This window comes from Cyanistes caeruleus, chromosome 2, assembly GCF_971803275.1.
Source record: "Cyanistes caeruleus chromosome 2, bCyaCae1.hap1.1, whole genome shotgun sequence".
In the NCBI taxonomy this organism is placed as follows: domain Eukaryota; kingdom Metazoa; phylum Chordata; class Aves; order Passeriformes; family Paridae; genus Cyanistes; species Cyanistes caeruleus.
Window position 1 is genome coordinate 9,985,251 of NC_141702.1, and position 17,873 is coordinate 10,003,123.

Consider the following 17,873-nt stretch of genomic DNA (forward strand, 5'->3'; position numbering starts at 1 on the left):
GTACCAAAGTACATGAATACTGAAAGTAGTGGAATTTATTTGTTTGGAATTTGAGAGTAAATAGTTAAAAAAAAAAAAAAATGCAAACCTCAAAAAACCCCAAAACAAACCTTAAAAAACTCTCACAAACAACAAACAGCAAAATACCCCGAAACAACTTGCACTTTTGCAGTGAGGATTATTGCTTCTTTATGCTAGGGGATAGTTTTCGCTCTCATACAAATCATATGAATGAGTTTTGATATCAAAACCAGTACTGCAGTGTGCTTTGCTCTAAATTTGCTTATTGTTCTTAACACTGAGTTGTCTGAACATACCTGTCTGATAGTGGAATTTACTATTTCAGGGTAAGCATACTTCAGGTAATTCTCATTTTATGGCACCTGAGATATTACTAGATCTGTTTTATTCTGACAAGGTTGTGTTAGGTGCTGACACCTTCACTTACTTCCATGTTTCAAAGCTCTCAGCTGGACACGTATTGGAAATATTGGAAATTGGCTTAGACAGCATTTAAAAGAAAATGTGATTCCCAAAATCAAAGTCTTGTAGATAACATTAAATTGATTTCTGTTCAACCACTCTCTTACAAAATGAAAATTAAGTAGTATTGCAAACCTGTTACAAATAGAAAGCTAAAAGCAATGTGTAGATTGCATAGGCAGATCTGGATTTTGTAATCTGCTTTCAGTTAAAATGCAGTTGTAAGATTCCCTTGTCTGTTTCTCTGCCTTCGGATGTCTAACTTCATCCCTTAAATTTGGGGTAAATTTAATACCCTGCTGGTCACAAAGTATGTTTGGTTGACACTGTGCGGTGATTCTACAATGCATTTGAGAGTGGGAGTCTGTCACAGCAGGTCACAACAGTACAGCACCTCTTGCAAGCATAATATTCTCCTGTGGTTTTGTTGAGCTTTGGCTGTTTATCATCCTTCCACCTGAATCCTTCTCTGTTAATGAATTTTTGTAAGGAACCCAGGGATTTGAGGTTAACCAGTCAAACAAACACTTTAATTTCTGATAGGAGCTCTGGGCAGCACAGAAAAACAGCAATCCTTAAGTTTGTCCAGAGGAGCTCTTGTCACCTCTGTTGCAGTGTTAGTACTGGGGCCTGCAGGTGCCAGTCTTACCCACCTCCTCTTGAGGCTGTTTTCACAAGCGCTTTTGGTGTCACACTAGGAAATATCTCTGTTATATACTGACTCCTGTTAGCAGTTTTTTTAGTCACTTAATTTACAGAAGGAGCAAATTTCCAGAATGTACTCATTTATTGCAAACAGCTTAATCAGATTGTTCGTTTTTTTCTAATTTCACAAAACTTAAAATTCTAGATACAGCATTACATTATGCAGAATCAGATGAATCTGATGGATTGTGCATATGAGGGATTTTTCTTCCCTGCATTTTGCAAGTTGTTTTCACTTCTTCACTTCAGTTTCTGTTGATGTACCTTGTAAAGTACCTACTTTGTTTGAGAATACAGTTTTTTACTTACAGATAGAGAAAATATGACATGTAGAATTTGGCATTTGTACTGATGGGAAAAAGTACAGGAATAAAGCAGTAAAATCAAAGTGAAATGGATGCTAGTATTTGAGAAATTGTTTGTCTGGTGCTTCTGTCATGTCACACTAAGTCTTTCTGTCCTTGAAGACAGTCCAAGAAGTGATACTGATCTAACATGACACTTTCTGTTTTACAAGTAGGAATGAAAAAAACATACATCTAAATAACAGTGTTGGTATATGGAACTTCACATATGAATGTCACAGATTTTTAACAGCCCTGTGGTCTAAAGGAGTTGACTTCCTACCATGTGTATTAGTCACTTTCAAAAATTTGGAACATGTTGCATTTCCAAGTGAAGAGAACTTCACGATGAAGTGCTGCTCTTTCTGATTATCATAGTATTAGTTAACAGCCAAGCTTTTGAGTCTTTGGCAGGAAGGCAGTGTGTAGTTAAAGCTTCTGAGAAGATTGTCTTGATTTAACACAGGGATTAATTTGATTTGCTTTTTTCACAGCTGTTTCTATATTCTCTATTTCTTCCTCAACTTCAGAATCTCAATCCTGTTTGGGTTATTTTAGCAATTCCTTTTTACAGCATTAGCTTCAGTAATGGGAAGCAGATTTCAAGTGTTAGGATCTCCTCAGCAATGTGTATTGATTTAGTTAAAGCTGACTTTTGTATCAGTCCTCAGCACAGGAAGGATGTGAACATGTTAAGAGTGGGTCCAGAGGAGGCCACAATGATCAGGGGGCTGGAGCAGCTCTGGTGCAGCTATGAAGACAGGCTGAGAGAGCTGGGGTGGTTCAGCCTGGAGAAGAGAACGCATTGCAGCCTTACGGTACTTGAAGGGGGCTTAAAAAAAAGAAGCAGAGCAAATTTTTACAAGGGCAGATAGTGGTAGAATGAGGGGAAATGCTTTTAAATAAAAAGAGATGAGATTTTTGATTAGATATAAGGAGGAAATTCTTTACTGTATGGGTGGTGAGGCACTGGAAAAAATTGTACAGAGAAGCTGTGGCTGCTCCATCCACAGAAGTGTTCAAGACCTGGATGGGGCCACTACCTGCTGTAGTAAGTGGAATCCTGCCCATGGCAGGGAAGTTGGAATTAGATGATCTTTAAAATCCCTTCCAATCCAAACCATTCTATGATGCCATGATCTAAAACTAATTATTTGCATATCCAATTAATAGTATTGCTGTTTTTTGCCCATCTATAAGCATATTTAAATAAAACATTTTTCTTCTTTTTTAATAGCTTTTACCTGCCAAAAAGTTTTGGGAACCTGATGATTCAGCAAAAGATGGACAAAAAGGGATATTCCTTGGTGACGAGTGGAGAGAGACTGCATGGGGAACTCCTCGTAAGTGATTGCTGTATATGTACTGAAAAATCAGTCATGATTACTGAATGTTATTTCAAAGCAAATTTTGTAACTGTATATTAAATTTTATTTTCCTTTCATTTTAGTTGTGAAAATGCATGGTGATTGTGTTTCAATAACACTTTTTGAAACTGTGATTTGGAACTTTTAATTTAATTTTTGTTGTAATATTACTTTTGTAATGAAATGCAAAAACCCTACAAGTTGTATTTAAAAAATACTACAGTTTTATTTATTTGTTTGTTTTTAACAGACCATTCTATGTCCCAGCCTATTATGGTACAGAGAAAGCCTGGACAGGGTTTTCATGGAAACAGTGAAGTAAATGCTGTATTGTCTCCACGATCAGAAAGTGGTGGCCTTGGAGTGAGCATGGTAGAATATGTGTTAAGTTCCTCTCCAGCTGATAAATTGGATTCCCGGTTTAGGAAAGGAGCTTTTGTAAGTAATGCAGTGTATTAAACTTGCCTGGTTACCTGCTGTGGTCTCTGTTACATGGTTATATTTTCTCTTTGTCTGTTTTTATTTTTTAACTCTTTCCTTTAGAAGGAAGTGTGTAGTTGCTATCTGTCTTCCTTGGTTGGGGGCAGAAGAGGGAAGTTGTTTGGGAATCTTAACTAAATAGCCGTCTTAAAGTGCTTTCCTAAAAGCTTTATTTAAAAGTAGGAAAAAGACCGCAAATAGCTTAATTTAAAATGTCTGATGAACTTTATTCTTGATTTTCCTATTTTATGTTTTTATCGGGTTTGTTTTGTAACTGGATGTTTTAATTGTACAAAATAAACTTTTATCTAATTCAAAGTGTTACTGCTTTAACTGCACCGCTATAGTTAAGGTTGAGTTAGCTCTTCCATTATAAATCTTGGCATTCCTTTCACATTTTGGCAGTTATTAATTGCATGTGGTTGAAACTTGATGACCAAGTTACCCACCAAATGCAATTTCATTGACAACAAACTGTTTGTATTGTTTACGTGCACTGTAGTGTAGAATTAGGTCACCTTGTGGTGCTCCTATTGTGTTCTGTTCAATATTCAGAATCAAACAGATTCTTTTTCCTCAGGGCACTAGAGATGCTGAAACAGATGGACCTGAGAAAGGAGATCAGAAAGGCAAGGCTTCTCCGTTTGAGGAGGACAAAAACAGAGATCTTAAACAAGGAGATGATGAGGATGTTACTAAAATAAATGGCAGAGGTTTGCCAAATGGAATGGATGCCGATTGCAAAGATTTTAAGTAAGCTTTTAACTGTTTCTCGAGAAGACGAGCATGTCTCTTAAGGGCATTATTACAGTTCTGATTTGTGTGTCAGCTTTAAACATTACCCAGCAGCAGACTGATTCTTTCCCTCTCAAGTCCTCCCTTTCCCACTGTGCCACATGTTTCTTAGGATGTCATTAATGTGTGTGTCACTTCTCATGAGACAAATTCATCTTAACATAGTAACTATTAAAAGTAAGTGGGTACCTTCTGAATGTGGTGAATTAAAGAGGGATGAAAACTTTAATCCTTTTAATGTCAAACTAAATTTCTTTCTCTCTCTGCTTCTTTTTAATGCTCTTTTGCATCTGAGTGTTCTTGTAGAGAGTAAGTCCTACAGAATTTTAACTTTCCTTCTGACTTTGCTAGTGGATACCACAGCCTAACACAACTAATCGTTTCCCCATAAGTCTTTATAGAAACCTTATCTTTGACTAAGGTGGAGCAATGTATTTTCCTATTCATATAATTAAATGTCACCTATGGAATGGTGTTGTGGTTTGGTTGTTTTTGTAGGGAGAAATAGATTTGATCAAGCTTAAACTTCCTGAACAGTAAACTCTTACATGACAGCACATCCAGTCTGGTTTTTTTCCTAATATTAAACTGCATTTTAAAGTGGGTATTTTTTAAGGGTTGATCCTTCTTTCTTGAATGACTGTGATGCATTTATAAGTGTCATAAAGAAGAATTAAAAAGATATAGAACTAGAGTGCTTCTTATAAATTTGTATTAATGTGATGAACATGACCAGGTAGTTATGGTTTCATTAGTTCATTACGGAACAAGCGTATTAAAATGCATGTTTGAATCCCATACGTAAGTATTTCCCACCCTTTAAAAAATGTATTACCGGAGGCTAAGGAGGGATTCCTCAAGCCTATTTTTCAAGATGTATCATTGAAAACAATACAATACCAAGCATACCAGAGAGCTCACATTGGCTCCTTTCGGACACATGCTGCAGTACACACAATAAACAAAGCTACCTTCATTGTTACCCGTTGCAAGTACGGAATAACTTATGTCCTGCTTTTCCTTACCAGTATCTATTTCAGCTTTGAAATAGGTGTTTGTAAAGTACCTTCTGTATTCTTTAAAGAGAGAAGTTATTAAAAAATACACAAATGCAAAAAAGCATCCAAAGCCAGTAAACCTCTCAAAACAAATAAAAAATAAGAAAAATAAAAAAATAAGGCCATCTAAATGAAACAGGCCATATAAAGTGGTAGTATAGAGCCCTCCAATCAGAGGTTTATAATTGAAGTATTGACGCAACTTTAACTATAGCAACAGAACAGCACCAATGTAAGGAGCAACCTGCATTAGCTAACCATAAGTATTAACAAAGAAGCTTCATCCTGTCCTTCTCCTTGTATTTTTATTATTACTTGTAGCATTTTTAAACTAAGTTTGTACTGAAATAACTGCCTTTTTTCCTTTTGTTCTTCACTTTGTTGATGCTGTATTTCACTTGGGAAAAATAGGGAATATTCAACGGCTTTAAATTCAAATTTTGAGCAAGACATGGTTGCTTGCTAGGATACTTAGATAGTAAGCCAGCATGTTTTATACAGTCATCATGGGGTTTCTAGTTACATTAAAAAAACCTCTAGCCAAAACCTCCTCCTTTCTTTAACATATTTTGTCCAGAGTAATAAATCATACAGTGTTGCTGTAATGAACTCCCTTAAAGGCTGATTTCTAGCTGTACAGACTTAAGTGTTGTTATCAGTCATTACATAAGTACTAGGAGATTTCTTCATATTAATTGTGCTTCAGTGAGGAATAGACACTTTGGCTTTGGAGCCCTGAAAAGGAAGCAGAACAGGTAGTACTGAGGCTGTGTCTGTGACCTAGAACTAGCAGTTCAGCAAACTGGTCTGACACTGTACTGATGGAATAAACATAGGTTCTTCCTGCAAGATGGCATTTGGTATTTGATCCCAGTTTTCACAAGTAAAGCAAACTTAACTAGAAGTTCTACATTTCCTTAGAAACAATATATAATCATAAAGTTCTGGCAATGCAATAATGTTAGAGGATCATAAATTTTCTCACACAGCTCTTTCCTAGTAGTTAATTTAGATTTTTGCTAAAAATTGGTAGTCTATGGCCTCTCACAGAAGTGGGGGTACCACTCCAAATTAAGGTATTCTAAATCTCACTAAATGGTATTGGGAATCTCTTTAGGATGTTACTCTGTTGACATCTCACTTCATCTGTTTGGCTGTAGGTGTTTATAGGTGTGCAGAAAGTCCCCTGTAGTCATTGGGGGAATATGATTAATACTGCCAGTCCGATAAGAGAGCAGTTCAGCTTTTATATATAATACTGTGTCTATGATACTGTATATTCTATTCAGGGTTATACTAGGAACACTTTTCCTGCACCAGTCATCAGTGTAGTATAGTCTATTAAATGAGTAGTGTAGGAAATGAAATGTTTCAGTCACATGCTAAATAGTTATTAGTTCGTTTTACTCAAGGTAAAAATGTGTTGTTTGCTTTTCACATGTGAAAAATGGTTATTATATTGTATGTTTGTCTTTTCCAAATGAAATTTAGCTGTGTCTTTCTGTTCTTTGGTGTAAAATGCCCTTAGCATTTGTTTTTGTAAAATTTCTCTTCAATACATTTCATGTCACTACCAAAATACAATAAAGAGACATCCCAAAATTCTCAGGTGACCACAATTCACTCCATTTGACTCCAAACAGCCTCACAGATCAGTTTGTTTTTCTCACAAGTGATTTGAAGAGCTCCATAGTCGGTCTTAAACTTAAAAAAAAAACCCAAATAAAATTATGCTTTGAAGTTAAATGCATCCTTTATCTTGAGCCATCAATGCATGCTGGTTGAAAATGTTAAAATGAGTCTGTCACTTCCCTTTGTAAAGTCACTTGAGTTCAGAGCTGCTTTGAAAGTAGAAATACTGTACTCTGTCCATGGACAGCTTTATTTAAGACTGAAGAGTCTGTCTTAAATTTCTTCTGAACAGTCGTACCCCTGGAAGTCGACAAGCCTCCCCAACAGAAGTAGCTGAACGCCTGGGCCCCAATCCCAGCACCACAGAAGGATTAGGTCCACTTCCCAATCCTACAGCCCACAAGCCTCTGGTAGAAGAGTTTTCAAATCCAGAAAATCAGAATCTAGATGCCATGGAACAAGTTGGTCTTGATTCTCTACAGTTTGACTATCCTGGCAATCAGGTACAAATGGACTCTTCAGGAGCGACTGTAGGACTTTTTGACTACAATTCTCAGCAGCAGGTTAGTAATGGACTGTGGAAGATTGATCCTTTAAGTTGTTGATGATCCTCTTGATAATCAGTCATTTCAACATGCAATGCATTGAATATTATTTTGTCTGTGACTTAGTCAAGGGCAAATAACTGTATAATTAATCTAGAAGAATATTGTTGCATAATTTTCTGGTTTAGTAACTTGATATTACGAAGCTTGCTTTGACATATTTTTTTTTCATAAGCATATCCCAAGTATATTATAGGCTTGACTTTTGAAAACTGAAATGCATCTTTTTTTTTCCCCCTAATAGCTTTTCCAGAGGACTAATGCTCTGACTGTTCAGCAGTTGACAGCAGCCCAACAGCAGCAATATGCACTGGCTGCAGCTCAGCAGCCACACATAGGTGAGGTTTCTGTACAATACAGCAAGTGTCCCTGGCAAAAGTGGTGTGTTGCTTTTGAATTGAAAGAATCCTTTCTGTTTACCAAGTCTTCTCATTCAAATAGAAACTGATCACTTGGCCAGTTGCAGTGGTTCTCATGAATAATGCTCTGAATGACTGCCTATGGCTATACTGTCCTTAGTGGAGGTTTTCTGTTGTTAATTTTCTCCTTTGGACAGTTTTATACAAAGAAATAAAACTTACATTTGCCTCTGTAGCATAGTAGTTGAATGTTGATGGGAGTAAAAGTTAAAAATGCTTATTGCTATAAGCAGTAATAGAAACACTAGCTTTATATACTAAAAACCAATATGCAAATGTCAGATTCTATTGCAGTTTTGTATTTTTAGTAATCCAGTTAAAAACCATTGTAGATTAGAATTTTTAAATCATACTGTTGGGTTGATTAAGTTTTTTTTTTTCCTTCTCAATGGTACCATTTAAACAGCTCTTCCTTCTTGCAGGTATCCCTGTGATAGAGCTAATTCTCTAGCAGGTATTTTTTCAGTGCCTTTAGTTCAGTGAGTTAGTTAAATGCATAAGGTTCTTTGTGTGCTGCAACTCAACAAGGAGCCTTTATTTCAGTGACAGCAATTTTATCTTCCACTGTGGGGAAGCTGTTGGTGTTTAGGGGAGGGAGGTTGGAGCACAAGGAAGTAATTCCTTGTTTGTGGAAGGGAGATAGGATTTAAAGATTTCAACCCTCTCCAGTTCCACTGGGATGTTGAGGTGTGTGCACAAATGTCTTTCCTCTGTGAGAAAAAAGATTCTGAGATTCAGAAGGGCAGGTAGAAGTAGGAAGCATCTCCAGTGACTTGTGTTCATGCTCTCCTGCAAATAAGTTTTTATACCAGCTTGTTTAGGTGGGTTGTGAGGTCTGTTCAGACAGGGATCAGCAGCCTGTAACTGGGATTGAAAAGTGGCAGCTCTTTACTGTTAAATAGCTGACAAAAACAGGCTGAGAGCTGGAAGCATGGCAGATTGAGATGTTTGTGTGAGTCCTCAGGTCCTGTCTTTGACTTACAAACTTTGCAGAAGCCTCTACTTTGTATGAAGTGCTGACTCAGTAGTCAGCTGTAATTTTCCTCTTTAAAATGTAGCCTCTTGTCATGTGCATATATTAATAGAAATTTATCAAGAAATGTTTGGAAGGAGGGACATAGTTTGCTGTGCCTTGCTGCAGCAGTTGCTGACTCAGTGTTGGATTAAGTTTGTGAACCCAGCTGACAGGGGAAACTGGGTAGCGATGCTTTGTTTGCCAGAGTTTCTACAGTTGTCTGTATCAGTCTTTACAGTTGTACAGCTGTCTGTATCAAATTGGGATTCTTGGGAAGCAAGATTAGCATCTCATAACTGGCTGTTTAAAATTTAGGTATCTGACTTAAACTATCTGGTTAAATTTTTTCTTAATTGTCAGTGAAGAGAGATTTTTGTCTCTAGCCAGTGGTTCATTTCATGTGGCTGATTCACTTCAGACATTAGATGACTTGCTTGCTACAGCTTTCTGTGCAAGACTAGTTTAACTTTCACATAGTTAAAGTTGGGCAAGATAAATTTCACTTTGAATAATCCCTTCTGTGTAAGGATGGGTAGACACATATGTGATAAATCTTCTTGGATTCTGTAGATCCAACAAAACAAAGCTGTTAGGCCTTGGGATTAGTAAGAAAGGACAGATGAGAAGACATAGAAGTGTTGATTTATGTAATTATGTACCTGCTCTTAAGAGCTTCCAAAGTACAAGCAGTTCCGATTTTAACAGATAGGCTGTGTGATTTGGGTGGTGTGAATATGATGATGCTTGCTAAGAATGTTGGCTGTAATGAAACTCTTTGTTACTGCAGCAGGCGTCTTCTCCGCAGGCTTGGCCCCAGCTGCTTTTGTGCCAAACCCGTATATTATCAGCGCTGCTCCTCCAGGGACTGACCCATACACCGCAGCTGGATTAGCTGCAGCAGCTACCCTAGCAGGTAACTGAGCCCTGGAATGTGTTTGTCTTGATAATTCAACAGAACGAAAAGAGGAAAAAAGTGAAACTTGTCCTGTTTATTCTCTGCAAATGTAGTTCCAGGAGGGAGAGACCTGTATGAAAATACTGGCATTTTGAAAATCTTTACTAAAATAGAAAAGCTTTCAGTTTGTTATATATGGATTCCAAGTTTCTCTTGCCACTGGACTTTCATATGCAAAAATTAGGGCTTTTTTTCTGTTCTGAAAATGTTTATGCTTAGTAAGGTGCATGTGACATTGACAGTATGTATTATTTTCATAAGATGAGACAGCTAACCTTTCCTCTTATGTTTTTACTCAGTGCATTAATTTTCTAATTCCAGCTTTTCTCATTTGCAGTGGGCATGAGAAAAAAGATGTTCTCCAGAGCATGCTAAAGGGCTCAGATAACAGAGAAACAAAGGAAAATCTCTTCAAAAGTTACTAGATATCAGTGTGAAACAACATGACTGAGTATTCAAGTCCCAGGTAGTGCTCAGACTTGAGCAAAACATTTGAAAAAAACAAACCCTTCGTTTACACATGGTGTTTCACAGGGAAGGCAGTAGAAAAAACTTAAGACATGTGTACGTAATGGTGTATGTACAGTGCCATGATACAGAGAGATTATTCTTCTACAGATAGACTTCTACAATATACTGGAAGAGTTAAGTGTGCCCACTTTGAAGAGCATCATGTAAATGCAGGGGAGGCACATGAAATAGTTGTGTTTATGAGCAAGGGCATCATACAGAAAGGAGGAACCACAGATTATCAAAGTCTCAGTACATCACTATCAGGAGGATAAATTTTGTTCATTCTGCAATGTTCTGAAATGATCTTTTCTTTCAGCCATGAAAACTGATTTTTAATGTTCTTTGGTACACAGACTCTGAACACTTTAAGGTTCTTTGTCATCTGAGTCTCACAAGGGTATTCATTTTTTCATAGAGAAGATATGACTTTTTTTAATTAACCCATTTGTATTCATGTGTCATTTTATCTAATATGGGAATTCTTTCTTTTTAATACCTATTTCTCTTCTGACGCTGAGAAGATGGATCAATGAGGGATGCTACAAACAGTATTTTAAGCAGCTGCACTAGATGGAATAATCATGCTTTCTGGTTTTAGGTCCTGCTGTGGTTCCGCCTCAGTATTATGGTGTTCCATGGGGGGTGTATCCAGCCAATTTATTCCAGCAGCAAGCTGCAGCAGCAAATACCACAGCAAATCAGCAAGCAGCTTCCCAGGCACAGCAGGGACAGCAACCGGTACGTTCAGCATGAAAAGCAGAGGGGCCTGACCTTAACATTCCAGTGTGTCAGGGTCAGCTGCTAGAAAATTATACATAATTCAGATGTTGTGTTTTATTGTATTGTAAATGAAGGTTAAAAACTCACAATTTTCTTACTGATTGTCACTGTCCCACACCATATTAGTTATTTTACAGTCTTGTTTCTTAAGACAATAAGCATTAAAAATAGTTCCTTTCTTCAGGTTGCTGTGCTATTATGTGCGTAGCTGATGCTTCCTGTGTAGCAAATTATTGTAAAGTTTAATCTAGAAAACTGACATAAGGGGATGGAAATGTACATTCTGGCAATTTTAGGAGGATATTGTTTCTTTTAAGCTTGGGAAGAAATTGATCTGTGTTTTCATAAATTAGCTGGAAGATTGAATGTTTCACATTTTTCTGTCCCTTCAAAAAGTAGGGGAAAAATAGGGAAATAAAGGTGTTACCAGTAGTTCTGTTGCTTCCCAGGGAGGAAGGCTTGCCCAGCTTTTTTTTCTGTGACATTAATTGTATTGCAGCATCACCATGTGCCATATGGTGTTTTTGCCTTGGTGAAGCAAGAGTGAGCAATTGTTACAAGAACTTGTTGAAAATTACATTTCTTTAAGTATTTTTTTTTTAAAAAATGCTAATTTTCTATTGTTACTCTGATTACATTTTTAAACTGTTGTATGAGCTTCCAGTATAAATGAATTGCGATTTTGGCAAAGGAAAACCCCAAATTTTACAAAAATTTTACATTTGAATGAATGTAAGCATCTCAAATATTTTACCAGCAATATGGTTAATTTCAGTGCCATTATTAGAAATGTAATATAAGAAGTCTGAGATACCACATAATTTCAGGGGTTTCATCACTATTTTTATAATCAGGTGGATATTTCTTTCTGCTAATTGTTTTTATCAGTGACCTGCATTGGTAACTGAATGTCTATCGTCTCTACAGTGTCTTTGTTTTCACTATAAAATTAATAACTGAGTCATGCAAATAACATATACAGTTCTTTGTGGGAATATATTGTGAGTTATATTTCTCCCTTATTTCAGACCTGAAGAAGTTGATTTTAACCAAGAGAAATATAGTTGCAAGAATTTAGATTGCTTTTCAATCATATTCCCGGATATTCACTGTCAGAATGTAATAAAATATGCCTGCGTTGCATGGTGATGGAGTGTTATGTTTAAAATTTAGTGGGTGCATTATTTACAGCACTCTTGGCAGCGGAGTGTTAATTATTCAGACAAGTTACTACAAGTGTGGAAAATACTCAAATTTACATCATTCAATTGCCTGGAAATAATGTAAACAAATGTGTTTATCAAGGAAGGTCAGGTGTTCAGTTAATAAATAATGTAGATTGTAAAATGTATCATTCTTACAGATTTTCTTCCTTCCTTTATACTCATTACCATTGATGGAACATGCCTGAGTCCTGCTGTCCAAAGCAAGGCAGAAATTTTATTGTCTTGTTTGTCAGCAAAATAGTATCTACCTTTTATTCTTTGTATGCGTATAATCTGGAAACCAAAGAGGTGCAGCTTCCCAAAGTGGAAATCAGGGTTGAGAGGTATCAAATACTCAAAGAAACTGTTCTAGACCTTTGTTAGCACATAATAGATTTACTTCCTTACCTTTTAAGGAAGGGGTGTTGTATCGGCCTTTTCCAGGTCCTGCGAGCTGGAGCAACTCAGCGCCCGCTCACTCCCAACCAGGGGCAGCAAGGGCAGCAGGCAGAGTCACTTGCAGCAGCTGCAGCAGCAAATCCAGCTTTGGCTTTTGGTCAGGGTCTTGCTACAGGCATGCCAGGTATGTATGTTAGCAGTGGATTAGAGACTCATGGAAAGTAACAATATTGGTGTTATTAGGTAAGAGATCAACCAAGTCCTGTTACGTTTAAGATAAGCTGCTTAGAGCTGAGTTTTATAGTTTTATGTTATTCAGTTGGTTTAAAATACTGGCACAGTATTTTTAGAACACAAGAAACTTCTAGCATTTGTTATTTGGAGCATTTTCTCTGTATTTGCTGTGAAAAATATATGCACAAGAAATACAATAGATTTTTGCTTCATTATAATTTCATCTATAATGAAGCAACTACATACTGTCTTAAAAAGTCATGTTTTCTGGTTCCTCTGCAACATTAAGTTTTGCTAGAATAACTTTTATTTGGGACATAATAATATCCAAAACTCAGAATCCAAAATTAAGAAATTTAAAAGAAAATTACTGCTTGATCATATCTGAAGATCACAAAATGCTTGGAAGCATTCCAAAGGTTGGAGCCTCAGATTCTTTTAGTGTGCATGGCTGACGTCCTGAGGTACGGTTCATGTGTTGGGGAGTGGTTAGCTTGAAGTTCAACATCACTTCCAAGTGTTGGGTACAGTTACCTGAGCAAGAGCAATTTCAGTGTACTTGGCCAATCTTTAGTATGAAGGCTAAAGTTTTTACATAGTTAAGTTAGATAATGTTGATGCATTCCTTTGACTCCTGTACAAGTGCTCTCCTTAGTCAACAGCACTGTGACATGCCCTGCAGCCTGGAGTTAGAGTTGTTTGCTGCATACTCTGGGGCTGTACTGTTCACTTGGCCTTCCATGAGCACATTTTAGATTTTTGCTGCAGAGCTGACTGGCTGTTGTGTTTTTCTTGTCTGTTTTCTTTTGTAACTGCAGTTTCTATTTCTTCTCCTGCAGCAGTTACCTGCCAAGTAACTGCACCTCACCAAAGTAGTGGATAAGGCCTACAAACAATGAGGCATGTGAGAGATGTTAATAAGCATCTTTGCACAAGCCTCAAAGGCTTAGCTGTAATTTTTTTTTTTCTTTCTCTCTCTTTTTTTTTTTTTTTTTGAGAGGGGTGTGGTGTATGTTTGTTTATATTTACTTACTAGTTCATACTTTGGATTGGGAGTAGTAGCTGTCTTAACTCAAGACTAGCTCTTAAAACCCATCATCTTCCCCCCGCTCCGGATCATTGATTGAAGGTAATACTGAGTGGTTAAATACATAACCTCAGTAGTGCAGGAGCCTGTCCTTTGAAGAAGGTATTTGAAATCTCTTTTTTTTCCCTCTTCCACAAGCCCCAAAAGGTTTTCTGTGAGGGCAGGAGCCTTTTTTTTCAATTTCCATTGTAGATTCCTGCTTTATCCCATCTGATGCTGCAAGCCTGGATGGCCAGAGAAGAACTTTATTCTTGGGAATATATTTCAGACTGTTCTATAATAGAATTGTGTGCAACTGACTTGAGCCTTACCAACCACACTGTTACAGGGAATAAGGCTCAAAATATAAAGAAAGGCATATATTTTTTCAGTCTTCACCAGATTGGATTTGTAGTGAGTCATAGGGAGTGCTGGTGATTCCTCTTTTTAGGGTAAGAAGGTTGAGGAAATGAATATATGCCTTTATATGTGGGAATCTCATTACATACACTTGGTTTGGTGTCTCTGTTTGACAGAGATGCTTGGGGCTCCATTTATAGCAAGCAAAGACAAATAGGAACTTCTACTCTTGATTTGTCTGCCTCTAATTTAGTTTCCTGATTTAGAATAAAGTGAGTTTGGCTCCAGAGATGCCTTTTTCTATTAACTTACTATAAAATTGAGTCAAGATGACTAAATAATACCTAGATACCAAAATGTGGCTTAGTGAATCCCAGACAGCAACCACTGATCAACACATGTAATATAATAAACAAGAGTAAGTAGTACAGAATTCATATTGCAATGGAGGAAGGTGTTTTACAAGAAAATGAAGGTCCAAATAGAGTTTGAAGCTTTTAAATACTCTTTACAGAGAGAATATTTTTAGTTTGACTTCATGGTGAGCTAGCAAGTGAGAGTATACTGTTCAGCTTGTCCATGCTGCTGTCCTGAAATTATTTGAGCTGTTTTCTCCTTGTCACAGCCTTCGTGTTGGATGAAATTCATATTATCCCAACTATTTAATGCCTTCATTTTGAAATTTAATATTTCAGGTGTTTCTTTTTTAACTAATTAGGAGTGTGTATTCCTGTGTCACTTAATATACCTATCTCATTCTACATGCAGGGAGAAAGTGCCTGAAATCCAGATTACCTTTCGTATAATGTCATTGTTAAGTCTTCTTTCAGAAAAGCATAGAATGATAGAATGGTTTGGGTTGGAAGGGGACTTACAGATCATCTCATTCTAACCCCTTGCCAAGGAAGTGGAACCTTCCACTAGACCAGGTTTCTCAGAGCCCCATCCACCCTGGTCTTAACCACCTCCAAGGGTGAGGTGCCAATAGCCTCTCTAGGTAACCTGTTCCAGTGCATCACCACCCTCGCAGTAAAGAATTTGCTCCCAATATCCAATGCAAAGCTACAGTCTTTCCGTTGGAAGCCATTCCCTATTGTTCTATCAATTCATGCTCTTGAAAAAAGTCTCCTTCCTGTAGGCCCCAGTGGGTACTGGAAGGCTGATAAAAGGTAAAACTTCGGGTTCTTTTTTAAAACCACTTAATGTGAAATGCATTTTGCTTTGCTGTTGCTCAGTTCCATTTAAAATTCTTCCTATCCTAATTGAGCAAGTTATTCAGTAACAAAGATTCTTAAAAAACCAAGTGTTTCTGCCTGAGTGTATGTGCCTGAATGAGAGTGTCAGAGGGTATTCCCAATTTCATAGGACAATCAGTATACATTCTGTTTTTGAATAAAAGTAGTCCTCATCACAGACAACTTCCGGACTTGGCTTAATCATCTAAAGTCAGGAGTCTGCTTGAGACTTCAGCTATCTGAGGAGTCATTGTGCTCAGTGGAGAGCTCCATTTTGCAGTTGCTGTAAAGAGACTGCAGAGCTGCTCAGCTTACCCTAAAATAGATGTCTATAACAGCAGGTCAGCCAAATCCCACTAGAGGCTCTGCACTGACTAGGTCAGACACAACTTAGTTTTATGGAACTCAGACAGTAAAGCTATCATGGTGCATCTGGCTTGCAGGTGGACATACAAAGTGAGTAGTCTGGGAAAAAACACCCATGTATAGAACATTAAAATCAACAATTTCTATCCATTGGCTTAGCATTTTTTGGTTTTATTACCTAGAGGAATTTGAAGTGTGACATTGCAGTGGGTAGTATGAAACAGAAGTCAAATTTCATTATGGCAGATGTACAGTATAGGCAAAGTTACAGTGGTTATAGAAAGTATAAATGGGTTACTGGCTGGATAGAAAGGTCTGCATTGGATTTGTGAGAGGATGTGCAGCGATAAGGCTGAGCATATTTTCTTCAGAACAAGCAAAAAGTTACAGGGGTTCAGGTTTTGGAGAAAGAGACTTGGGGAGGGGAGAGGATGGCATTTTTAAAAGGGCACATAATTGAGTTGGCAGTAAGGAGTGTTAACATCTGTTAAATTGTGTAGAGAGAAGTAGCAAACTGGCATACATTTGGGTGTCATCACTGGGGGAAGTTGCATTGCTGGATGGATCTGTGCAATACTGAGGAAGAGCTGCATAAGCCAAGAAAACAGATTTAATTTCCTCTCATTCTTAAGGTGTATTCAAGGTTTGTGTGGTAAGAACCAAAGTTTTTCAGTTTATGGTTTCTGGAGACATTTAGAAATCCTTTCAGCAAAACACCATATTGATAAACTAGATTGTTTACTTTCAAATTCCCTACTGATATGGAGACAGTAAGTGTAGGTAGAGCAATTGAACTCTAAAATAAAAGATGTGATTAGGAACTGATTAGGAAACCATATGTTTTAGTTTTCTGACTGCGTGGGAACACCACGATGAACTTGAAGGCACTGAAGTGAGCTTTGATAATTGTTAATTTTGAGAGGAAATTGCAGAGCTACAGGGAGAGATGATGTGATGGAAAGTAATAAAAACTGAAACAAGGAGACGGAATTAGAGAGGAGATCTGCCAAGTTACCACCTTATGTCTGATAAGAGAGAAGGCAGGGGAAGTTTCTAGATTTGTGCTCACCTTTCTGGGATAAGGCACAATTTGGAATAGAAAGGAAAGAAGATCAAAGTTTTGCTGTGAGAACCGTTCTTTCAGTTATTTAATCTGATCTTAAATGGTCTCTCTGAAATTTTATTTTTGACATCAAAGCAAAAAAATTTATACCTTTGAGGCTGCAGGTGCTCTTTGCAAGGTTTAAGCAATTTCACAAAGAGTAGGTTCTGTGTTGCTTTGTTGTAGTAAATTTGAGTAGAAAGCTAAGGCCTGTGTTGGTTCAGAATGTATTTCAGAAATTGGAAACAGATGAATCCATCAGTTCTCATGCATAGCTTGAACCTTCTGTGACAGTATCTGGATGGTCTTGACCTAGCTTATCATTACTTTAAATGAACTGTCTGTGGGTGGATCACAAGTTCATATAATGTCAGGGAAGTATCAAGGGGGCTTGGGCATCTTGTAATGCAAAGAAAGAGCAAGGGCAGGTTGCTTCCGTTTTTCAATTTAGCAGTCATATGAGTAAATTATTTTATAAAATCTAATACTAATGTATTAAACTGCGTAAGTATTAATTTCAGTAAATTTAATTTATGCAAAGTGTAAGTTATCTTCCCTACCCTCCTCCAGGTATTTTGCCTTGGAAAATAGGCTTGTCTACATTGAGGGCCTAAAGTCACATAAAAAGCTGTATATTAGTTTTAGATGAATCAAAGGGTGTAAACATAAAATCAGTGTGGGTTTATAGCAGTTAAACAGTTGAGCATTATCCGTGGGTTTGTGCATTTGAAGAGGGTAGATGGGCAGAGCAAATA

General features: G+C 37.2%; 1 protein-coding gene across 50 annotated transcripts in view; it reads left to right on the top strand.

Annotated features, from left to right (window-relative positions):
- Positions 1–17,873, top strand: part of PUM2 (pumilio RNA binding family member 2) — a 75,059-nt gene that overhangs the window by 32,017 nt on the left and 25,169 nt on the right. For 19 of the 50 annotated variants that reach the window (XM_086875750.1, XM_086875729.1, XM_086875747.1 and 16 more), the window contains 8 exons: positions 2,770–2,875; positions 3,150–3,337; positions 3,960–4,132; positions 7,157–7,427; positions 7,714–7,807; positions 9,691–9,816; positions 10,970–11,109; positions 12,801–12,939. In XM_086875750.1, coding sequence (XP_086731876.1) covers positions 2,770–2,875; positions 3,150–3,337; positions 3,960–4,132; positions 7,157–7,427; positions 7,714–7,807; positions 9,691–9,816; positions 10,970–11,109; positions 12,801–12,939 — 1,237 coding nt within the window. The remainder of the gene's footprint in view (positions 1–2,769; positions 2,876–3,149; positions 3,338–3,959; positions 4,133–7,156; positions 7,428–7,713; positions 7,808–9,690; positions 9,817–10,969; positions 11,110–12,800; positions 12,940–17,873) is intronic. The other 31 variants (XM_086875734.1, XM_086875735.1, XM_086875752.1 and 28 more) reach the window with 2 other exon arrangements.